We start from the raw sequence: 19,709 nt of genomic DNA on the forward strand, positions 1-19,709 counted from the left end.
TGTTTATACTTTTTTCGAGCAATCTTTTCAGGCCTAAGGAAACTACCCCTAACTGAACGCACAAGCAGACGAAAAAGTATAAATATGTGGCTTCCATATGTTTACTAGCATTCGTTCTCTGTGTGTTAAGTGAACTAAGTGAAACAAATCAAAATGTCTGGTCGTGGAAAAGGTGGCAAAGTGAAGGGAAAGGCAAAGTCCCGCTCCAATCGTGCCGGTCTTCAGTTTCCAGTAGGCCGTATTCACCGTCTGCTCCGCAAGGGCAACTATGCCGAGCGTGTTGGTGCCGGCGCTCCAGTTTACCTGGCTGCCGTGATGGAATATCTGGCCGCTGAAGTACTCGAGTTGGCTGGCAATGCTGCTCGTGACAACAAGAAGACTAGGATAATCCCGCGTCATCTGCAGCTGGCCATTCGCAACGACGAGGAGTTGAACAAGCTGCTCTCCGGCGTCACCATTGCCCAAGGTGGAGTTTTGCCCAACATCCAGGCTGTTCTGTTGCCCAAGAAGACCGAGAAGAAGGCTTAAACGTTCCAAAAGCAGAGCCAACTACATACTTGCACATAAAAACAAACCCAACCGTCCTTTTCAGGACGACCACGTTTTTACCAAAGATTTGTAACGATTTTCAAATAGAGCGAGCAAAAGTATTTTTAATAAAATGGGTATTTTGAAAGAACGTTCATATTTCGGGTAAAAAAAATTGTTTGCAGCGAACATAATAATTTACTGCGATATTACCGAGTTTCTTTTCACTTCAAAATTCTAAGATGCTTGGGACTAATACGAATTTATGACAGAACGCTATCTGACGGATTAGCAATCCGGTTAGCCTGCATCTGAAGCAGTACAGTCTGCACAAAATACATTTAGGAGCTAGCTTTATCTTGAACAAAGCGAGTGGTTGCTTTGCCGCACATTTCTCTACCTGAATTAGCAACTGCCGAACGGCCGCGAAGAATATTTACCTACTTTGGAATTCTCAGCTAACAAAAGCAGAAATTCTAAAATGTTTTGAAAATTTGTCTCCTCTCGAAAACTTAATGGTGGTCCTGAAAAGGACCGATTGTTGAATGAAGTACAAGCTGTACTGCTTTTTTAACCGCCGAAACCGTACAGGGTGCGGCCTTGTCTCTTCAGGGCGTACACAACATCCATGGCTGTGACAGTCTTCCTCTTGGCGTGTTCGGTGTAGGTGACGGCATCGCGGATTACGTTCTCCAGGAACACCTTCAGAACACCACGTGTTTCCTCGTAAATGAGTCCAGAAATGCGCTTCACACCGCCACGACGAGCCAAACGGCGGATAGCTGGCTTCGTGATACCCTGGATGTTATCACGCAGCACTTTGCGATGACGTTTGGCGCCACCTTTTCCCAAGCCTTTGCCTCCTTTACCGCGACCAGTCATTATTCACTCTTTTCTACATAAACACACTGCACGAAAGTCACTGACGAACTAATTCCATTTTTTCGGCGTGCCCCTATTTATACCAAAAACCCAAGAAATCCGAGAGAGTGCGAACGATATGTTCGCCTCGCTCTTGGCTCGCCAAATGAAATGGCGTCTGCTTCTCTCTCTTTCCAACCCTCCACTTTTGCTATATAAGTAGGTAGCGATCGCGCCGAACGTTTATTGTGTTTTTAGACGTGAAGTGAACAGCAGTGAACATCCAAATCAATAATGGCTCGTACCAAGCAAACCGCTCGCAAATCGACTGGTGGCAAAGCGCCACGCAAACAACTGGCTACTAAGGCCGCTCGCAAGAGCGCCCCAGCCACCGGAGGCGTGAAGAAGCCACATCGCTATCGCCCCGGCACTGTGGCCCTGCGTGAGATCCGTCGCTACCAGAAGAGTACCGAACTGCTGATCCGCAAACTGCCTTTCCAGCGTCTAGTGCGTGAAATCGCTCAGGATTTTAAGACTGACTTGAGATTCCAGAGCTCGGCGGTGATGGCTCTTCAGGAAGCCAGCGAAGCCTATCTGGTCGGCCTCTTTGAAGATACCAACTTGTGTGCCATTCATGCCAAGCGTGTGACGATCATGCCCAAGGACATCCAGTTGGCCCGTCGCATTCGCGGCGAGCGTGCTTAAGTTGAGACTGCATCAACTGGCCACCATTGCGCTACCATATTTTATACAAATCGGTCCTTTTCAGGACCACAAAATACATTCAATGAGATATTTATTTTTATTTTACAAGCTTTTTTTATTTTTAATTCATAAATATGTATTATGTTCGTTTTTTATTTCAGTTAATGATTCGTTGTGAAGGTGTGGTAGTTTCAAATGGCGTTACGATTGTATGTGCAAAGCACGAACTATAATAAGCATTCAAACGTCATTAAAAAACTTTTAAAATCACTCTAAAATTCTTTGTTTATTTAATGAGTCAATAAATATATTAAAACAGATCACATTTTTATTTCGGTCTGTACTTGGTGGGATTTTTACAAGGGGTACGGTTGTATGGGACAAACACGAACTATATTAAACATTCAAACGTCGTTAAAAAATTGAGAAACTGAAAAACACATTCGGAAAATAACTTTGCAACGTTTATAAATTATTTATTTATTAAACAAAGACAACAATTTGTTCTTCTGAGCCTTGAACGAAACCAAGTTTATATTTTTATTTCGGCTTGAATATAGTGTGATTTTTATAGGGAGCAAAGTTGTGTGGAACAGGCACAAACCACTCAAATGTTATAGAAAAATCAAAAAACTGTTTAAATCACTCTAAAAATAACTTAGCAACGTTTTTGAATCCTATATTTATTTAATAAAACATCAAATGTATTAAAAAAGATAGATTTTGTGTTTTTTATTTCGGTTGGTAATTGGTGGGATTATACAAGGGGCAAGGTTATATGGGACAAGCACGAACTTTATTGCACTTTTAAACGTCATCAAAAAAATCGAAAAAATGTTAAACACTTGCAGAATATAGCTTCGCAACGTTAACGAATACGTAATTTAATAAATAAAATAAAAAAGAATAACAATATAATAAAATTTCAATTTTTTTTTTGACATAATCTTCAATGTGACTTTAACTTGATTCATATATGAGGCACAAATAAGCCTCTTTTGGACAAACTACAAATAAAAACATCTGAAAAATGTAATCGACTAAAGCAAACAAATAATTTGCTTAAGAAAATCCCAAATAACTATGAAATTTAAAAATATTTATATTTTTTTCATTCCGAAAACTATGGCTGCTTCTCCCTTGAAAGCCAACTTTTTATGTAGCCTAGGCTCAACTTAAAACAAGTAATAAAATAACTTTTTAATGAAAAGTAAGTATATTTTCAGTGTTTTTTAAAGAAAAAAGTTTAAATTTCATTTTTAATTGACAATTGTACAAGTAATTGTTAGATTTCTTATTTTAAAATAGGTTTTAAAAAAAATTGCTCATGTTACAAATGTCAATGGTCAAGTTCATTCAGCTATAAAAGGTTGCCAAAACCAAATATTAAAATTTAAAAAATGCTAAGAACTTTATGGATTATTTAAGAATGTGAAAAAATAAATACTTTGTTTTTAATAAAGTTTTTAAACTCTAAATACAGGAAAATAAGTTTGCACTTCAAGTTAACATTTGCACAGCAAATGACTGGTGTCAGACCCATAGTTAAAGTGCTCTCCTCCTCGATTCTCATCCGAATGAAGGAGGTCGGCGGCAAGCGCGCGCGCCATTTTCTAAACAAAAAGTGTTTTCGAGTGAACAAAGATGTCTGATTCTGCAGTTGCAACGTCCGCGTCCCCAGTGGCTGCCCCACCAGCGCCAGTTGAGAAAAGGTGGCTGCCAAAAAGGCAACTGGATCTGCTGCCACAAAGGCAAAGAAGCCGACTGCACCACCATCGCACCCGCCAACTCAGCAAATGGTGGACGCTTCAATCAAGAACTTGAAGGAACGTGGCGGCTCTTCGCTTCTGGCAATTAAGAAATATATCACTGCCACATACAAATGCGATGCCCAAAAACTGGCTCCATTCATCAAGAAGTACTTGAAATCGGCCGTGGTCAATGGAAAGCTGATCCAAACAAAGGGAAAGGGTGCGTCTGGTTCATTTAAACTGTCAGCCTCGGCCAAGAAGGATCCCAAGCCAAAAGTTGCGTCTGTTGATAAAAAGGTCAAAAGCAAGAAGGTAGCCGTTAAGAAGACCGGTGTCACCGCCAAGAAAGCTGCCGGAGCTGCTGACAAGAAGCCCAAAGCTAAGAAGGCTGTGGCCACCAAAAAGACCGCCGAGAAAAAGAAAACCGAGAAGGCAAAAGCCAAGGATGCCAAGAAAACTGGAACCGTGAAGGCAAAACCAGCAGCAACAAAGGCCAAAACTACCGCAGCGAAACCGAAGGTGGCCAAAGCACCCAAGGCCAAACCAGCGGCGTCAGCTAAGCCCAAAAAGGTGATAAAGAAAGCAGCTGCTCCTGCTACCGCTAAGAAGCCGAAAGCAAAGACTACGGCTGCTAAGAAGTAAACTGGAAAAGTACAGTATCTGTACCAGTCCGCGCTCAAAATCGCAATTTTAGATTTTCAAATCTGAAATTTGTTTAAACAAGCCCTTTTCAGGGCTACAACATTCGTTAACAAGAGAAAAAAACTTTCAATTCAAAAACATTCAAATTATAGTCATTAAGCTTATAAATCAATTAATTTATACAAATTTAATATTTTTTAATTGACAAATTGTGCTGCTGGTAACATCTTTAAATTTAATTTAATATTGCTGACCAAAAGTTAGCAACGCAGTGCAATCTAGGTTGAGGCGATTTCTTCTTGGCATGCCCTTTTCCATGCATAAGAATAATATAATAATAATTATAAATTATATAGCGTAGCTTAGGTATATATCCCTAATTTTTAAAATATAAAAACAAAGACTAATTTTATCGTTACATATTTAGGACAAATGGTATATTGAAAATGTAGTTTCTTTTGGTAATATATTTTGTGGCCCTGAAAAGGGCCGTTTTGGTTCTTTCTCCGCATACGCAGCAAGAGATATTTACTTGGAGCTGGTGTACTTGGTGACAGCCTTGGTTCCCTCACTGACAGCGTGCTTGGCCAACTCTCCGGGCAGGAGCAGACGGACAGCAGTTTGGATTTCCCGACTGGTGATTGTTGAGCGCTTGTTGTAGTGAGCCAGACGAGAAGCCTCGGCAGCAATACGCTCGAAGATATCATTCACAAAGCTGTTCATGATGCTCATCGCCTTCGACGAAATGCCGGTGTCAGGGTGGACCTGTTTCAGGACCTTGTAAATGTAGATGGCATAGCTCTCCTTCCTCTTGCGCTTCTTCTTCTTGTCGGTCTTGGTGATGTTCTTCTGAGCCTTGCCAGCCTTCTTGGCTGCCTTTCCACTGGTTTTCGGCGGCATTATTTATATTCACTTATGATTTCACAAACACAATTCACTGATCATAACGGAGCGAAAATGCGTTCATGTTTATACTTTTTTTCGAACAATCTTTTCAGGCCTAAGGAAACTACCCCTAACTGAACGCACAAGCAGACGAAAAAGTATAAATATGTGGCTTCCATATGTTCACTAGCATTCGTTTTCTGTGTGTTAAGTGAACTAAGTGAAATAAATCAAAATGTCTGGTCGTGGAAAAGGTGGCAAAGTGAAGGGAAAGGCAAAGTCCCGCTCCAATCGTGCCGGTCTTCAGTTTCCAGTAGGCCGTATTCACCGTCTGCTCCGCAAGGGCAACTATGCCGAGCGTGTTGGTGCCGGCGCTCCAGTTTACCTGGCTGCCGTGATGGAATATCTGGCCGCTGAAGTACTCGAGTTGGCTGGCAATGCTGCTCGTGACAACAAGAAGACTAGGATAATCCCGCGTCATCTGCAGCTGGCCATTCGCAACGACGAGGAGTTGAACAAGCTGCTCTCCGGCGTCACCATTGCCCAAGGTGGAGTTTTGCCCAACATCCAGGCTGTTCTGTTGCCCAAGAAGACCGAGAAGAAGGCTTAAACGTTCCAAAAGCAGAGCCAACTACATACTTGCACATAAAAACAAACCCAACCGTCCTTTTCAGGACGACCACGTTTTTACCAAAGATTTGTAACGATTTTCAAATAGAGCGAGCAAAAGTATTTTTAATAAAATGGGTATTTTGAAAGAACGTTCATATTTCGGGTAAAAAAATTGTTTGCAGCGAACATAATAATTTACTGCGATATTACCGAGTTTCTTTTCACTTCAAAATTCTAAGATGCTTGGGACTAATACGAATTTATGACAGAACGCTATCTGACGGATTAGCAATCCGGTTAGCCTGCATCTGAAGCAGTACAGTCTGCACAAAATACATTTAGGAGCTAGCTTTATCTTGAACAAAGCGAGTGGTTGCTTTGCCGCACATTTCTCTACCTGAATTAGTAACTGCCGAACGGCCGCGAAGAATATTTACCTACTTTGGAATTCTCAGCTAACAAAAGCAGAAATTCTAAAATGTTTTGAAAATTTGTCTCCTCTCGAAAACTTAATGGTGGTCCTGAAAAGGACCGATTGTTGAATGAAGTACAAGCTGTACTGCTTTTTTAACCGCCGAAACCGTACAGGGTGCGGCCTTGTCTCTTCAGGGCGTACACAACATCCATGGCTGTGACAGTCTTCCTCTTGGCGTGTTCGGTGTAGGTGACGGCATCGCGGATTACGTTCTCCAGGAACACCTTCAGAACACCACGTGTTTCCTCGTAAATGAGTCCAGAAATGCGCTTCACACCGCCACGACGAGCCAAACGGCGGATAGCTGGCTTCGTGATACCCTGGATGTTATCACGCAGCACTTTGCGATGACGTTTGGCGCCACCTTTTCCCAAGCCTTTGCCTCCTTTACCGCGACCAGTCATTATTCACTCTTTTCTATATAAACACACTGCACGAAAGTCACTGACGAACTAATTTCAATTTTTCGGCGTGCCCCTATTTATACCAAAAACCCAAGAAACCCGAGCGAGTGCGAACGATATGGCTCGCCAAATGAAATGGCGTCTGCTCCTCTCTCTTTCCAACCCTCCACTTTTGCTATATAAGTAGGTAGCGATCGCGCCGAACGTTTATTGTGTTTTTAGACGTGAAGTGAACAGTAGTGAACATCCAAATCAATAATGGCTCGTACCAAGCAAACCGCTCGCAAATCGACTGGTGGCAAGGCGCCACGCAAACAACTGGCTACTAAGGCCGCTCGCAAGAGCGCCCCAGCCACCGGAGGCGTGAAGAAGCCACATCGCTATCGCCCCGGCACTGTGGCCCTGCGTGAGATCCGTCGCTACCAGAAGAGTACCGAACTGCTGATCCGCAAACTGCCTTTCCAGCGTCTAGTGCGTGAAATCGCTCAGGATTTTAAGACTGACTTGAGATTCCAGAGCTCGGCGGTGATGGCTCTTCAGGAAGCCAGCGAAGCCTATCTGGTCGGCCTCTTTGAAGATACCAACTTGTGTGCCATTCATGCCAAGCGTGTGACGATCATGCCCAAGGACATCCAGTTGGCCCGTCGCATTCGCGGCGAGCGTGCTTAAGTTGAGACTGCATCAACTGGCCACCATTGCGCTACCATATTTTATACAAATCGGTCCTTTTCAGGACCACAAAATACATTCAATGAGATATTTATTTTTATTTTACAAGCTTTTTTATTTTTAATTCATAAATATGTATTATGTTCGTTTTTTATATCAGTTAATGATTCGTTGTGAAGGTGTGGTAGTTTCAAATGGCGTTACGATTGTATGTGCAAAGCACGAACTATAATAAACATTCAAACGTCATTAAAAAATTAAAAACTTTTAAAATCACTCTAAAATTCTTTGTTTATTTAATGAGTCAATAAATATATTAAAACAGATCACATTTTTATTTCGGTCTGTACTTGGTGGGATTTTTACAAGGGGTACGGTTGTATGGGACAAACACGAACTATATTAAACATTCAAACGTCGTTAAAAAATTGAAAAACTGAAAAACACATTCGGAAAATAACTTTGCAACGTTTATAAATTATTTATAAACCAAGTTTATATTTTTATTTCGGCTTGAATATAGTGTGATTTTTATAGGGAGCAAAGTTGTGTGGAACAGGCACAAACCACTCAAATGTTATAGAAAAATCAAAAAACTGTTTAAATCACTCTAAAAATAACTTAGCAACCTTTTTGAATCCTATATTTATTTAATAAAACATCAAATGTATTAAAAAAGATAGATTTTGTGTTTTTTTATTTCGGTTGGTAATTGGTGGGATTATACAAGGGGCAAGGTTGTATGGGACAAGCACGAACTTTATTGCACTTTTAAACGTCATCAAAAAAATCGAAAAAATGTTAAACACTTGCTGAATATAGCTTCGCAACGTTAACGAATACGTAATTTAATAAATAAAATAAAAAAGAATAACAATATAATAAAATTTCAATTTTTTTTGACATAATCTTCAATGTGACTTTAACTTGATTCATATATGAGGCACAAATAAGCCTCTTTTGGACAAACTACAAATAAAAACATCTGCAAAATGTAATCGACTAAAGGAAACAAATAATTTGCTTAAGAAAATCACAAATAACTATGAAATTTAAAAATATTTATATTTTTTTCATTACGAAAACTATGGCTGCTTCTCCCTTGAAAGCCAACTTTTTATGTAGCCTAGGCTCAACTTAAAACAAGTAATAAAATAACTTTTTTAATGAAAAGTAAGTATATTTTCAGTGTTTCTTAAAGAAAAAAGTTTAAATTTCATTTTTAATTGACAATTGTACAAGTAATTGTTAGATTTCTTATTTTAAAATAGGTTTAAAAAAAATTGCTCATGTTACAAATGTCAATGGTCAAGTTCATTCAGCTATTAAAGGTTGCCAAAACCAAATATTAAAATTTTAAAAATGCTAAGAACTTTATGGATTATTTAAGAATGTGAAAAAATAAATACTTTGTTTTTAATAAAGTTTTTAAACTCTAAATACAGGAAAATAAGTTTGCACTTCAAGTAAACATTTGCACAGCAAATGACTGGTGTCAGACCCATAGTTAAAGTGCTCTCCTCCTCGATTCTCATCCGAATGAAGGAGGTCGGCGGCAAGCGCGTGCGCCAATTTCTAAACAAAAGGTGTTTTCGAGTGAACAAAGATGTCTGATTCTGTAGTTGCAACGTCCGCGTCCCCAGTGGCTGCCCCACCAGCGCCAGTTGAGAAAAAGGTGGCTGCCAAAAAGGCAACTGGATCTGCTGCCACAAAGGCAAAGAAGCCGACTGCACCACCATCGCACCCGCCAACTCAGCAAATGGTGGACGCTTCAATCAAGAACTTGAAGGAACGTGGCGGCTCTTCGCTTCTGGCAATTAAGAAATATATCACTGCCACATACAAATGCGATGCCCAAAAACTGGCTCCATTCATCAAGAAGTACTTGAAATCGGCCGTGGTCAATGGAAAGCTGATCCAAACAAAGGGAAAGGGTGCGTCTGGTTCATTTAAACTGTCAGCCTCGGCCAAGAAGGATCCCAAGCCAAAAGTTGCGTCTGTTGATAAAAAGGTCAAAAGCAAGAAGGTAGCCGTTAAGAAGACCGGTGTCACCGCCAAGAAAGCTGCTGGAGCTGCTGACAAGAAGCCCAAAGCTAAGAAGGCTGTGGCCACCAAAAAGACCGCCGAGAAAAAGAAAACCGAGAAGGCAAAAGCCAAGGATGCCAAGAAAACTGGAACCGTGAAGGCAAAACCAGCAGCAACAAAGGCCAAAACTACCGCAGCGAAACCGAAGGTGGCCAAAGCACCCAAGGCAAAACCAGCGGCGTCAGCTAAGCCCAAAAAGGTGATAAAGAAAGCAGCTGCTCCTGCTACCGCTAAGAAGCCGAAAGCAAAGACTACGGCTGCTAAGAAGTAAACTGGAAAAGTACAGTATCTGTACCAGTCCGCGCTCTAAATCGCAATTTTAGATTTTCAAATCTGAAATTTGTTTAAACAAGCCCTTTTCAGGGCTACAACATTCGTTAACAAGAGAAAAAAACGTTCAATTCAAAAACATTCAAATTATAGTCTATTAAGCTTATAAATCAATTAATTTATACAAATTTAATATTTTTTTAATTGACAAATTGTGCTGCTGGTAACATCTTTAAATTTAATTTAATATTGCTGACCAAAAGTTAGCAACGCAGTGCAATCTAGGTTGAGGCGATTTCTTTTTGGCATGCCCTTTTCCATAATAATAATTATAAATTATATAGCGTAGCTTAGGTATATATCCCTAATTTTTAAAATATAAAAACAAAGACTAATTTTATCGTTACATATTTAGGACAATTGGTATATTGAAAATGTAGTTTCTTTTGGTAATATATATTGTGGCCCTGAAAAGGGCCGTTTTGGTTCTTTCTCCGCATACGCAGCAAGAGATATTTACTTGGAGCTGGTGTACTTGGTGACAGCCTTGGTTCCCTCACTGACAGCGTGCTTGGCCAACTCTCCGGGCAGGAGCAGACGGACAGCAGTTTGGATTTCCCGACTGGTGATTGTTGAGCGCTTGTTGTAGTGAGCCAGACGAGAAGCCTCGGCAGCAATACGCTCGAAGATATCATTCACAAAGCTGTTCATGATGCTCATCGCCTTCGACGAAATGCCGGTGTCAGGGTGGACCTGTTTCAGGACCTTGTAAATGTAGATGGCATAGCTCTCCTTCCTCTTGCGCTTCTTCTTCTTGTCGTTCTTGGTGATGTTCTTCTGAGCCTTGCCAGCCTTCTTGGCTGCCTTTCCACTGGTTTTCGGCGGCATTATTTATATTCACTTATGATTTCACAAACACAATTCACTGATCATAACGGAGCGAAAACGCGTTCATGTTTATACTTTTTTTCGAGCAATCTTTTCAGGCCTAAGGAAACTACCCCTAACTGAACGCACAAGCAGACGAAAAAGTATAAATATGTGGCTTCCATATGTTTGCTAGCATTCGTTTTCTGTGTGTTAAGTGAACTAAGTGAAATAGATCAAAATGTCTGGTCGTGGAAAAGGTGGCAAAGTGAAGGGAAAGGCAAAGTCCCGCTCCAATCGTGCCGGTCTTCAGTTTCCAGTAGGCCGTATTCACCGTCTGCTCCGCAAGGGCAACTATGCCGAGCGTGTTGGTGCCGGCGCTCCAGTTTACCTGGCTGCCGTGATGGAATATCTGGCCGCTGAAGTACTCGAGTTGGCTGGCAATGCTGCTCGTGACAACAAGAAGACTAGGATAATCCCGCGTCATCTGCAGCTGGCCATTCGCAACGACGAGGAGTTGAACAAGCTACTCTCCGGCGTCACCATTGCCCAAGGTGGAGTTTTGCCCAACATCCAGGCTGTTCTGTTGCCCAAGAAGACCGAGAAGAAGGCTTAAACGTTCCAAAAGCAGAGCCAACTACATACTTGTACATAAAAACAAACCCAACCGTCCTTTTCAGGACGACCACGTTTTTACCAAAGAATTGTAAAGATTTTCAAATAGAACGTAGAGTCAATTACATACTTTTACATAAAAGCAAACCCAACCGTCCTTTTCAGGACTACCACGTTTTTACCAAAGATTTGTAACGATTTTCAAATAGAGCGAGGACTAAGGCAAAAGTATTTTTAATAAAATGGGTATTTTGAAAGAACGTTCATATTTCGGTTAAAAAAAATTGTTTGCAGCGAACATAATAATTTACTGCGATATTACCGAGTTTCTTTTCACTTCAAAATTCTAAGATGCTTGGGACTAATACGAATTTATGACAGAACGTTATCTGACGGATTAGCAATCCGGTTAGCCTGCATCTGAAGCAGTACAGTCTGCACAAAATACATTTAGGAGCTAGCTTTATCTTGAACAAAGCGAGTGGTTGCTTTGCCGCACATTTCTCTACCTGAATCAGCAACTGCCGAACGGCCGCGAAGAATATTTACCTACTTTTGAATTCTCAGCTAACAAAAGCAGAAATTCTAAAATGTTTTGAAAATTTGTCTCCTCTCGAAAACTTAATGGTGGTCCTGAAAAGGACCGATTGTTGAATGAAGTACAAGCTGTACTGTTTTTTTAACCGCCGAAACCGTACAGGGTGCGGCCTTGTCTCTTCAGGGCGTACACAACATCCATGGCTGTGACAGTCTTCCTCTTGGCGTGTTCGGTGTAGGTGACGGCATCGCGGATTACGTTCTCCAGGAACACCTTCAGAACACCACGTGTTTCCTCGTAAATGAGTCCAGAAATGCGCTTCACACCGCCACGACGAGCCAAACGGCGGATAGCTGGCTTCGTGATACCCTGGATGTTATCACGCAGCACTTTGCGATGACGTTTGGCGCCACCTTTTCCCAAGCCTTTGCCTCCTTTACCGCGACCAGTCATTATTCACTCTTTTCTATATAAACACACTGCACGAAAGTCACTGACGAACTAATTTCAATTTTTCGGCGTGCCCCTATTTATACCAAAAACCCAAGAAACCCGAGCGAGTGCGAACGATATGTTCGCCTCGCTCTTGGCTCGCCAAATGAAATGGCGTCTGCTCCTCTCTCTTTCCAACCCTCCACTTTTGCTATATAAGTAGGTAGCGATCGCGCCGAACGTTTATTGTGTTTTTAGACGTGAAGTGAACAGTAGTGAACATCCAAATCAATAATGGCTCGTACCAAGCAAACCGCTCGCAAATCGACTGGTGGCAAAGCGCCACGCAAACAACTGGCTACTAAGGCCGCTCGCAAGAGCGCCCCAGCCACCGGAGGCGTGAAGAAGCCACATCGCTATCGCCCCGGCACTGTGGCCCTGCGTGAGATCCGTCGCTACCAGAAGAGTACCGAACTGCTGATCCGCAAACTGCCTTTCCAGCGTCTAGTGCGTGAAATCGCTCAGGATTTTAAGACTGACTTGAGATTCCAGAGCTCGGCGGTGATGGCTCTTCAGGAAGCCAGCGAAGCCTATCTGGTCGGCCTCTTTGAAGATACCAACTTGTGTGCCATTCATGCCAAGCGTGTGACGATCATGCCCAAGGACATCCAGTTGGCCCGTCGCATTCGCGGCGAGCGTGCTTAAGTTGAGACTGCATCAACTGGCCACCATTGCGCTACCATATTTTATACAAATCGGTCCTTTTCAGGACCACAAAATACATTCAATGAGATATTTATTTTTATTTTACAAGCTTTTTTATTTTTAATTCATAAATATGTATTATGTTCGTTTTTTATTTCAGTTAATGATTCGTTGTGAAGGTGTGGTAGTTTCAAATGGCGTTACGATTGTATGTGCAAAGCACGAACTATAATAAACATTCAAACGTCATTAAAAAATTAAAAACTTTTAAAATCACTCTAAAATTCTTTGTTTATTTAATGAGTCAATAAATATATTAAAACAGATCACATTTTTATTTCGGTCTGTACTTGGTGGGATTTTTACAAGGGGTACGGTTGTATGGGACAAACACGAACTATATTAAACATTCAAACGTCGTTAAAAAATTGAAAAACTGAAAAACACATTCGGAAAATAACTTTGCAACGTTTATAAATTATTTATTTATTAAACAAAGACAACAATTTGTTGAACGAAACCAAGTTTATATTTTTATTTCGGCTTGAATATAGTGTGATTTTTATAGGGAGCAAAGTTGTGTGGAACAGGCACAAACCACTCAAATGTTATAGAAAAATCAAAAAACTGTTTAAATCACTCTAAAAATAACTTAGCAACCTTTTTGAATCCTATATTTATTTAATAAAACATCAAATGTATTAAAAAAGATAGATTTTGTGTTTTTTATTTCGGTTGGTAATTGGTGGGATTATACAAGGGGCAAGGTTGTATGGGACAAGCACGAACTTTATTGCACTTTTAAACGTCATCAAAAAAATCGAAAAAATGTTAAACACTTGCTGAATATAGCTTCGCAACGTTAACGAATACGTAATTTAATAAATAAAATAAAAAAGAATAACAATATAATAAAATTTCAATTTTTTTTTGACATAATCTTCAATGTGACTTTAACTTGATTCATATATGAGGCACAAATAAGCCTCTTTTGGACAAACTACAAATAAAAACATCTGCAAAATGTAATCGACTAAAGGAAACAAATAATTTGCTTAAGAAAATCACAAATAACTATGAAATTTAAAAATATTTATATTTTTTTCATTCCGAAAACTGTGGCTGCTTCTCCCTTGAAAGCCAACTTTTTAAGTAGCCTAGGCTCAACTTAAAACAAGTAATAAAATAACTTTTTTAATGAAAAGTAAATATATTTTCAGTGTTTCTTAAAAAAAAAAGTTTAAATTTCATTTTTAATTAACAATTGTACAAGTAATTGTTAGATTTCTTATTTTAAAATAGGTTTTAAAAAAAATTGCTCATGTTACAAATGTCAATGGTCAAGTTCATTCAGCTATTAAAGGTTGCCAAAACCAAATATTAAAATTTTAAAAATGCTAAGAACTTTATGGATTATTTAAGAATGTGAAAAAATAAATACTTTGTTTTTAATAAAGTTTTTAAACTCTAAATACAGGAAAATAAGTTTGCACTTCAAGTAAACATTTGCACAGCAAATGACTGGTGTCAGACCCATAGTTAAAGTGCTCTCCTCCTCGATTCTCATCCGAATGAAGGAGGTCGGCGGCAAGCGCGTGCGCCAATTTCTAAACAAAAAAGTGTTTTCGAGTGAACAAAGATGTCTGATTCTGTAGTTGCAACGTCCGCGTCCCCAGTGGCTGCCCCACCAGCGCCAGTTGAGAAAAAGGTGGCTGCCAAAAAGGCAACTGGATCTGCTGCCACAAAGGCAAAGAAGCCGACTGCACCACCATCGCACCCGCCAACTCAGCAAATGGTGGACGCTTCAATCAAGAACTTGAAGGAACGTGGCGGCTCTTCGCTTCTGGCAATTAAGAAATATATCACTGCCACATACAAATGCGATGCCCAAAAACTGGCTCCATTCATCAAGAAGTACTTGAAATCGGCCGTGGTCAATGGAAAGCTGATCCAAACAAAGGGAAAGGGTGCGTCTGGTTCATTTAAACTGTCAGCCTCGGCCAAGAAGGATCCCAAGCCAAAAGTTGCGTCTGTTGATAAAAAGGTCAAAAGCAAGAAGGTAGCCGTTAAGAAGACCGGTGTCACCGCCAAGAAAGCTGCTGGAGCTGCTGACAAGAAGCCCAAAGCTAAGAAGGCTGTGGCCACCAAAAAGACCGCCGAGAAAAAGAAAACCGAGAAGGCAAAAGCCAAGGATGCCAAGAAAACTGGAACCGTGAAGGCAAAACCAGCAGCAACAAAGGCCAAAACTACCGCAGCGAAACCGAAGGTGGCCAAAGCACCCAAGGCAAAACCAGCGGCGTCAGCTAAGCCCAAAAAGGTGATAAAGAAAGCAGCTGCTCCTGCTACCGCTAAGAAGCCGAAAGCAAAGACTACGGCTGCTAAGAAGTAAACTGGAAAAGTACAGTATCTGTACCAGTCCGCGCTCTAAATCGCAATTTTAGATTTTCAAATCTGAAATTTGTTTAAACAAGCCCTTTTCAGGGCTACAACATTCGTTAACAAGAGAAAAAAACGTTCAATTCAAAAACATTCAAATTATAGTCTATTAAGCTTATAAATCAATTAATTTATACAAATTTAATATTTTTTTAATTGACAAATTGTGCTGCTGGTAACATCTTTAAATTTAATTTAATATTGCTGACCAAAAGTTAGCAACGCAGTGCAATCTAGGTTGAGGCGATTTCTTTTTGGCATGCCCTTTTCCATAATAATAATTATAAATTATATAGCGTAGCTTAGGTATATATCCCTAATTTTTAAAATATAAAAACAAAGACTAATTTTATCGTTACATATTTAGGACAATTGGTATATTGAAAATGTAGTTTCTTTTGGTAATATATATTGTGGCCCTGAAAAGGGCCGTTTTGGTTCTTTCTCCGCATACGCAGCAAGAGATATTTACTTGGAGCTGGTGTACTTGGTGACAGCCTTGGTTCCCTCACTGACAGCGTGCTTGGCCAACTCTCCGGGCAGGAGCAGACGGACAGCAGTTTGGATTTCCCGACTGGTGATTGTTGAGCGCTTGTTGTAGTGAGCCAGACGAGAAGCCTCGGCAGCAATACGCTCGAAGATATCATTCACAAAGCTGTTCATGATGCTCATCGCCTTCGACGAAATGCCGGTGTCAGGGTGGACCTGTTTCAGGACCTTGTAAATGTAGATGGCATAGCTCTCCTTCCTCTTGCGCTTCTTCTTCTTGTCGTTCTTGGTGATGTTCTTCTGAGCCTTGCCAGCCTTCTTGGCTGCCTTTCCACTGGTTTTCGGCGGCATTATTTATATTCACTTATGATTTCACAAACACAATTCACTGATCATAACGGAGCGAAAACGCGTTCATGTTTATACTTTTTTCGAGCAATCTTTTCAGGCCTAAGGAAACTACCCCTAACTGAACGCACAAGCAGACGAAAAAGTATAAATATGTGGCTTCCATATGTTTACTAGCATTCGTTCTCTGTGTGTTAAGTGAAATAAATCAAAATGTCTGGTCGTGGAAAAGGTGGCAAAGTGAAGGGAAAGGCAAAGTCCCGCTCCAATCGTGCCGGTCTTCAGTTTCCAGTAGGCCGTATTCACCGTCTGCTCCGCAAGGGCAACTATGCCGAGCGTGTTGGTGCCGGCGCTCCAGTTTACCTGGCTGCCGTGATGGAATATCTGGCCGCTGAAGTACTCGAGTTGGCTGGCAATGCTGCTCGTGACAACAAGAAGACTAGGATAATCCCGCGTCATCTGCAGCTGGCCATTCGCAACGACGAGGAGTTGAACAAGCTACTCTCCGGCGTCACCATTGCCCAAGGTGGAGTTTTGCCCAACATCCAGGCTGTTCTGTTGCCCAAGAAGACCGAGAAGAAGGCTTAAACGTTCCAAAAGCAGAGCCAACTACATACTTGTACATAAAAACAAACCCAACCGTCCTTTTCAGGACGACCACGTTTTTACCAAAGAATTGTAAAGATTTTCAAATAGAGCTTAGAGTCAATTACATACTTTTACATAAAAGCAAACCCAACCGTCCTTTTCAGGACTACCACGTTTTTACCAAAGATTTGTAACGATTTTCAAATAGAGCGAGGACTAAGGCAAAAGTATTTTTAATAAAATGGGTATTTTGAAAGAACGTTCATATTTCGGTTAAAAAAAATTGTTTGCAGCGAACATAATAATTTACTGCGATATTACCGAGTTTCTTTTCACTTCAAAATTCTAAGATGCTTGGGACTAATACGAATTTATGACAGAACGTTATCTGACGGATTAGCAATCCGGTTAGCCTGCATCTGAAGCAGTACAGTCTGCACAAAATACATTTAGGAGCTAGCTTTATCTTGAACAAAGCGAGTGGTTGCTTTGCCGCACATTTCTCTACCTGAATCAGCAACTGCCGAACGGCCGCGAAGAATATTTACCTACTTTTGAATTCTCAGCTAACAAAAGCAGAAATTCTAAAATGTTTTGAAAATTTGTCTCCTCTCGAAAACTTAATGGTGGTCCTGAAAAGGACCGATTGTTGAATGAAGTACAAGCTGTACTGTTTTTTTAACCGCCGAAACCGTACAGGGTGCGGCCTTGTCTCTTCAGGGCGTACACAACATCCATGGCTGTGACAGTCTTCCTCTTGGCGTGTTCGGTGTAGGTGACGGCATCGCGGATTACGTTCTCCAGGAACACCTTCAGAACACCACGTGTTTCCTCGTAAATGAGTCCAGAAATGCGCTTCACACCGCCACGACGAGCCAAACGGCGGATAGCTGGCTTCGTGATACCCTGGATGTTATCACGCAGCACTTTGCGATGACGTTTGGCGCCACCTTTTCCCAAGCCTTTGCCTCCTTTACCGCGACCAGTCATTATTCACTCTTTTCTATATAAACACACTGCACGAAAGTCACTGACGAACTAATTTCAATTTTTCGGCGTGCCCCTATTTATACCAAAAACCCAAGAAACCCGAGCGAGTGCGAACGATATGTTCGCCTCGCTCTTGGCTCGCCAAATGAAATGGCGTCTGCTCCTCTCTCTTTCCAACCCTCCACTTTTGCTATATAAGTAGGTAGCGATCGCGCCGAACGTTTATTGTGTTTTTTAGACGTGAAGTGAACAGTAGTGAACATCCAAATCAATAATGGCTCGTACCAAGCAAACCGCTCGCAAATCGACTGGTGGCAAAGCGCCACGCAAACAACTGGCTACTAAGGCCGCTCGCAAGAGCGCCCCAGCCACCGGAGGCGTGAAGAAGCCACATCGCTATCGCCCCGGCACTGTGGCCCTGCGTGAGATCCGTCGCTACCAGAAGAGTACCGAACTGCTGATCCGCAAACTGCCTTTCCAGCGTCTAGTGCGTGAAATCGCTCAGGATTTTAAGACTGACTTGAGATTCCAGAGCTCGGCGGTGATGGCTCTTCAGGAAGCCAGCGAAGCCTATCTGGTCGGCCTCTTTGAAGATACCAACTTGTGTGCCATTCATGCCAAGCGTGTGACGATCATGCCCAAGGACATCCAGTTGGCCCGTCGCATTCGCGGCGAGCGTGCTTAAGTTGAGACTGCATCAACTGGCCACCATTGCGCTACCATATTTTATACAAATCGGTCCTTTTCAGGACCACAAAATACATTCAATGAGATATTTATTTTTATTTTACAAGCTTTTTTATTTTTAATTCATAAATATGTATTATGTTCGTTTTTTATTTCAGTTAATGATTCGTTGTGAAGGTGTGGTAGTTTCAAATGGCGTTACGATTGTATGTGCAAAGCACGAACTATAATAAACATTCAAACGTCATTAAAAAATTAAAAACTTTTAAAATCACTCTAAAATTCTTTGTTTATTTAATGAGTCAATAAATATATTAAAACAGATCACATTTTTATTTCGGTCTGTACTTGGTGGGATTTTTACAAGGGGTACGGTTGTATGGGACAAACACGAACTATATTAAACATTCAAACGTCGTTAAAAAATTGAAAAACTGAAAAACACATTCGGAAAATAACTTTGCAACGTTTATAAATTATTTATTTATTAAACAAAGACAACAATTTGTTGAACGAAACCAAGTTTATATTTTTATTTCGGCTTGAATATAGTGTGATTTTTATAGGGAGCAAAGTTGTGTGGAACAGGCACAAACCACTCAAATGTTATAGAAAAATCAAAAAACTGTTTAAATCACTCTAAAAATAACTTAGCAACGATTTTGAATCCTATATTTATTTAATAAAACATCAAATGTATTAAAAAAGATAGATTTTGTGTTTTTTATTTCGTTTGGTAATTGGTGGGATTATACAAGGGGCAAGGTTATATGGGACAAGCACGAACTTTATTGCACTTTTAAACGTCATCAAAAAAATCGAAAAAATGTTAAACACTTGCTGAATATAGCTTCGCAACGTTAACGAATACGTAATTTAATAAATAAAATAAAAAAGAATAACAATATAATAAAATTTAAATTTTTTTTGACATAATCTTCAATGTGACTTTAACTTGATTCATATATGAGGCACAAATAAGCCTCTTTTGGACAAACTACAAATAAAAACATCTGAAAAATGTAATCGACTAAAGCAAACAAATAATTTGCTTAAGAAAATCACAAATAACTATGAAATTTAAAAATATTTATATTTTTTTCATTCCGAAAACTATGGCTGCTTCT

General features: G+C 40.5%; 15 protein-coding genes across 15 annotated transcripts; 8 read left to right on the top strand and 7 right to left on the bottom strand.

Moving 5' to 3' along the window:
• Positions 1-15: 15 nt before the first annotated feature.
• On the top strand, positions 16-591 carry LOC121467038 (histone H2A). Its single transcript, XM_041707841.1, has one exon. It carries the CDS (start codon positions 154-156, stop codon positions 526-528), a length of 375 nt encoding a protein of 124 aa, XP_041563775.1. The 5' UTR covers positions 16-153; the 3' UTR covers positions 529-591.
• Positions 119-16,968, top strand: LOC121467035 (histone H2A). The gene is made up of 2 exons (XM_041707838.1): positions 119-138; positions 16,516-16,968. Exon 2 carries the CDS (start codon positions 16,531-16,533, stop codon positions 16,903-16,905), a length of 375 nt encoding a protein of 124 aa, XP_041563772.1. The 5' UTR covers positions 119-138; positions 16,516-16,530; the 3' UTR covers positions 16,906-16,968.
• On the bottom strand, positions 1,058-1,445 carry LOC121467045 (histone H4). Its single transcript, XM_041707848.1, has one exon. It carries the CDS (start codon positions 1,408-1,410, stop codon positions 1,099-1,101), a length of 312 nt encoding a protein of 103 aa, XP_041563782.1. The 5' UTR covers positions 1,411-1,445; the 3' UTR covers positions 1,058-1,098.
• On the top strand, positions 3,618-4,576 carry LOC121467009 (histone H1-like). The gene is made up of 2 exons (XM_041707812.1): positions 3,618-3,680; positions 3,807-4,576. The coding sequence occupies exons 1-2, from the start codon at positions 3,618-3,620 to the stop codon at positions 4,485-4,487; spliced, it is 744 nt and encodes a 247-aa protein (XP_041563746.1). The 3' UTR covers positions 4,488-4,576.
• Positions 4,968-5,439, bottom strand: LOC121467040 (histone H2B). The gene has a single exon (XM_041707843.1). The coding sequence runs from the start codon at positions 5,385-5,387 to the stop codon at positions 5,016-5,018; it is 372 nt and encodes a 123-aa protein (XP_041563777.1). The 5' UTR covers positions 5,388-5,439; the 3' UTR covers positions 4,968-5,015.
• Positions 5,579-6,045, top strand: LOC121467037 (histone H2A). The gene has a single exon (XM_041707840.1). The coding sequence runs from the start codon at positions 5,608-5,610 to the stop codon at positions 5,980-5,982; it is 375 nt and encodes a 124-aa protein (XP_041563774.1). The 5' UTR covers positions 5,579-5,607; the 3' UTR covers positions 5,983-6,045.
• On the bottom strand, positions 6,511-6,919 carry LOC121467044 (histone H4). The gene has a single exon (XM_041707847.1). The coding sequence runs from the start codon at positions 6,861-6,863 to the stop codon at positions 6,552-6,554; it is 312 nt and encodes a 103-aa protein (XP_041563781.1). The 5' UTR covers positions 6,864-6,919; the 3' UTR covers positions 6,511-6,551.
• On the top strand, positions 9,125-9,979 carry LOC121467034 (histone H1-like). Its single transcript, XM_041707837.1, has one exon. It carries the CDS (start codon positions 9,139-9,141, stop codon positions 9,886-9,888), a length of 750 nt encoding a protein of 249 aa, XP_041563771.1. The 5' UTR covers positions 9,125-9,138; the 3' UTR covers positions 9,889-9,979.
• On the bottom strand, positions 10,356-10,923 carry LOC121467041 (histone H2B). The gene has a single exon (XM_041707844.1). It carries the CDS (start codon positions 10,773-10,775, stop codon positions 10,404-10,406), a length of 372 nt encoding a protein of 123 aa, XP_041563778.1. The 5' UTR covers positions 10,776-10,923; the 3' UTR covers positions 10,356-10,403.
• LOC121467036 (histone H2A) lies at positions 10,966-11,433 on the top strand. Its single transcript, XM_041707839.1, has one exon. It carries the CDS (start codon positions 10,996-10,998, stop codon positions 11,368-11,370), a length of 375 nt encoding a protein of 124 aa, XP_041563773.1. The 5' UTR covers positions 10,966-10,995; the 3' UTR covers positions 11,371-11,433.
• LOC121467043 (histone H4) lies at positions 12,001-12,416 on the bottom strand. The gene has a single exon (XM_041707846.1). It carries the CDS (start codon positions 12,358-12,360, stop codon positions 12,049-12,051), a length of 312 nt encoding a protein of 103 aa, XP_041563780.1. The 5' UTR covers positions 12,361-12,416; the 3' UTR covers positions 12,001-12,048.
• Positions 14,665-15,524, top strand: LOC121467033 (histone H1-like). Its single transcript, XM_041707836.1, has one exon. It carries the CDS (start codon positions 14,684-14,686, stop codon positions 15,431-15,433), a length of 750 nt encoding a protein of 249 aa, XP_041563770.1. The 5' UTR covers positions 14,665-14,683; the 3' UTR covers positions 15,434-15,524.
• LOC121467042 (histone H2B) lies at positions 15,901-16,375 on the bottom strand. Its single transcript, XM_041707845.1, has one exon. It carries the CDS (start codon positions 16,318-16,320, stop codon positions 15,949-15,951), a length of 372 nt encoding a protein of 123 aa, XP_041563779.1. The 5' UTR covers positions 16,321-16,375; the 3' UTR covers positions 15,901-15,948.
• A 567-nt stretch (positions 16,969-17,535) lies between the features above and the next one.
• On the bottom strand, positions 17,536-17,951 carry LOC121467031 (histone H4). Its single transcript, XM_041707834.1, has one exon. It carries the CDS (start codon positions 17,893-17,895, stop codon positions 17,584-17,586), a length of 312 nt encoding a protein of 103 aa, XP_041563768.1. The 5' UTR covers positions 17,896-17,951; the 3' UTR covers positions 17,536-17,583.
• A 190-nt stretch (positions 17,952-18,141) lies between these two features.
• Positions 18,142-18,646, top strand: LOC121467020 (histone H3). Its single transcript, XM_041707823.1, has one exon. It carries the CDS (start codon positions 18,170-18,172, stop codon positions 18,578-18,580), a length of 411 nt encoding a protein of 136 aa, XP_041563757.1. The 5' UTR covers positions 18,142-18,169; the 3' UTR covers positions 18,581-18,646.
• Positions 18,647-19,709: the final 1,063 nt, after the last annotated feature.

This window comes from Drosophila elegans, unplaced genomic scaffold (assembly GCF_018152505.1).
Source record: "Drosophila elegans isolate 14027-0461.03 unplaced genomic scaffold, ASM1815250v1 contig_207, whole genome shotgun sequence".
NCBI classification, from domain to species: Eukaryota; Metazoa; Arthropoda; class Insecta; order Diptera; family Drosophilidae; genus Drosophila; species Drosophila elegans.

Excerpts from the sequence above, each read along its gene's own strand:
- LOC121467041 (XM_041707844.1), bottom strand. The coding sequence starts at position 10,775 with ATGCCGCCGAAAACCAGTGGAAAGGCAGCCAAGAAGGCTGGCAAGGCT.
- LOC121467033 (XM_041707836.1), top strand. The coding sequence starts at position 14,684 with ATGTCTGATTCTGTAGTTGCAACGTCCGCGTCCCCAGTGGCTGCCCCA.
- LOC121467035 (XM_041707838.1), top strand. The coding sequence starts at position 16,531 with ATGTCTGGTCGTGGAAAAGGTGGCAAAGTGAAGGGAAAGGCAAAGTCC.
- LOC121467040 (XM_041707843.1), bottom strand. The coding sequence starts at position 5,387 with ATGCCGCCGAAAACCAGTGGAAAGGCAGCCAAGAAGGCTGGCAAGGCT.
- LOC121467038 (XM_041707841.1), top strand. The coding sequence starts at position 154 with ATGTCTGGTCGTGGAAAAGGTGGCAAAGTGAAGGGAAAGGCAAAGTCC.
- LOC121467042 (XM_041707845.1), bottom strand. The coding sequence starts at position 16,320 with ATGCCGCCGAAAACCAGTGGAAAGGCAGCCAAGAAGGCTGGCAAGGCT.
- LOC121467031 (XM_041707834.1), bottom strand. The coding sequence starts at position 17,895 with ATGACTGGTCGCGGTAAAGGAGGCAAAGGCTTGGGAAAAGGTGGCGCC.
- LOC121467036 (XM_041707839.1), top strand. The coding sequence starts at position 10,996 with ATGTCTGGTCGTGGAAAAGGTGGCAAAGTGAAGGGAAAGGCAAAGTCC.
- LOC121467037 (XM_041707840.1), top strand. The coding sequence starts at position 5,608 with ATGTCTGGTCGTGGAAAAGGTGGCAAAGTGAAGGGAAAGGCAAAGTCC.
- LOC121467044 (XM_041707847.1), bottom strand. The coding sequence starts at position 6,863 with ATGACTGGTCGCGGTAAAGGAGGCAAAGGCTTGGGAAAAGGTGGCGCC.
- LOC121467009 (XM_041707812.1), top strand. The coding sequence starts at position 3,618 with ATGACTGGTGTCAGACCCATAGTTAAAGTGCTCTCCTCCTCGATTCTC. Across the intron at positions 3,681-3,806 it reads TTCTCATCCGAATGAAGGAG|GTGGCTGCCAAAAAGGCAAC; the intron begins GTCGGCGGCAAG and ends AGTTGAGAAAAG.
- LOC121467043 (XM_041707846.1), bottom strand. The coding sequence starts at position 12,360 with ATGACTGGTCGCGGTAAAGGAGGCAAAGGCTTGGGAAAAGGTGGCGCC.
- LOC121467045 (XM_041707848.1), bottom strand. The coding sequence starts at position 1,410 with ATGACTGGTCGCGGTAAAGGAGGCAAAGGCTTGGGAAAAGGTGGCGCC.
- LOC121467020 (XM_041707823.1), top strand. The coding sequence starts at position 18,170 with ATGGCTCGTACCAAGCAAACCGCTCGCAAATCGACTGGTGGCAAAGCG.
- LOC121467034 (XM_041707837.1), top strand. The coding sequence starts at position 9,139 with ATGTCTGATTCTGTAGTTGCAACGTCCGCGTCCCCAGTGGCTGCCCCA.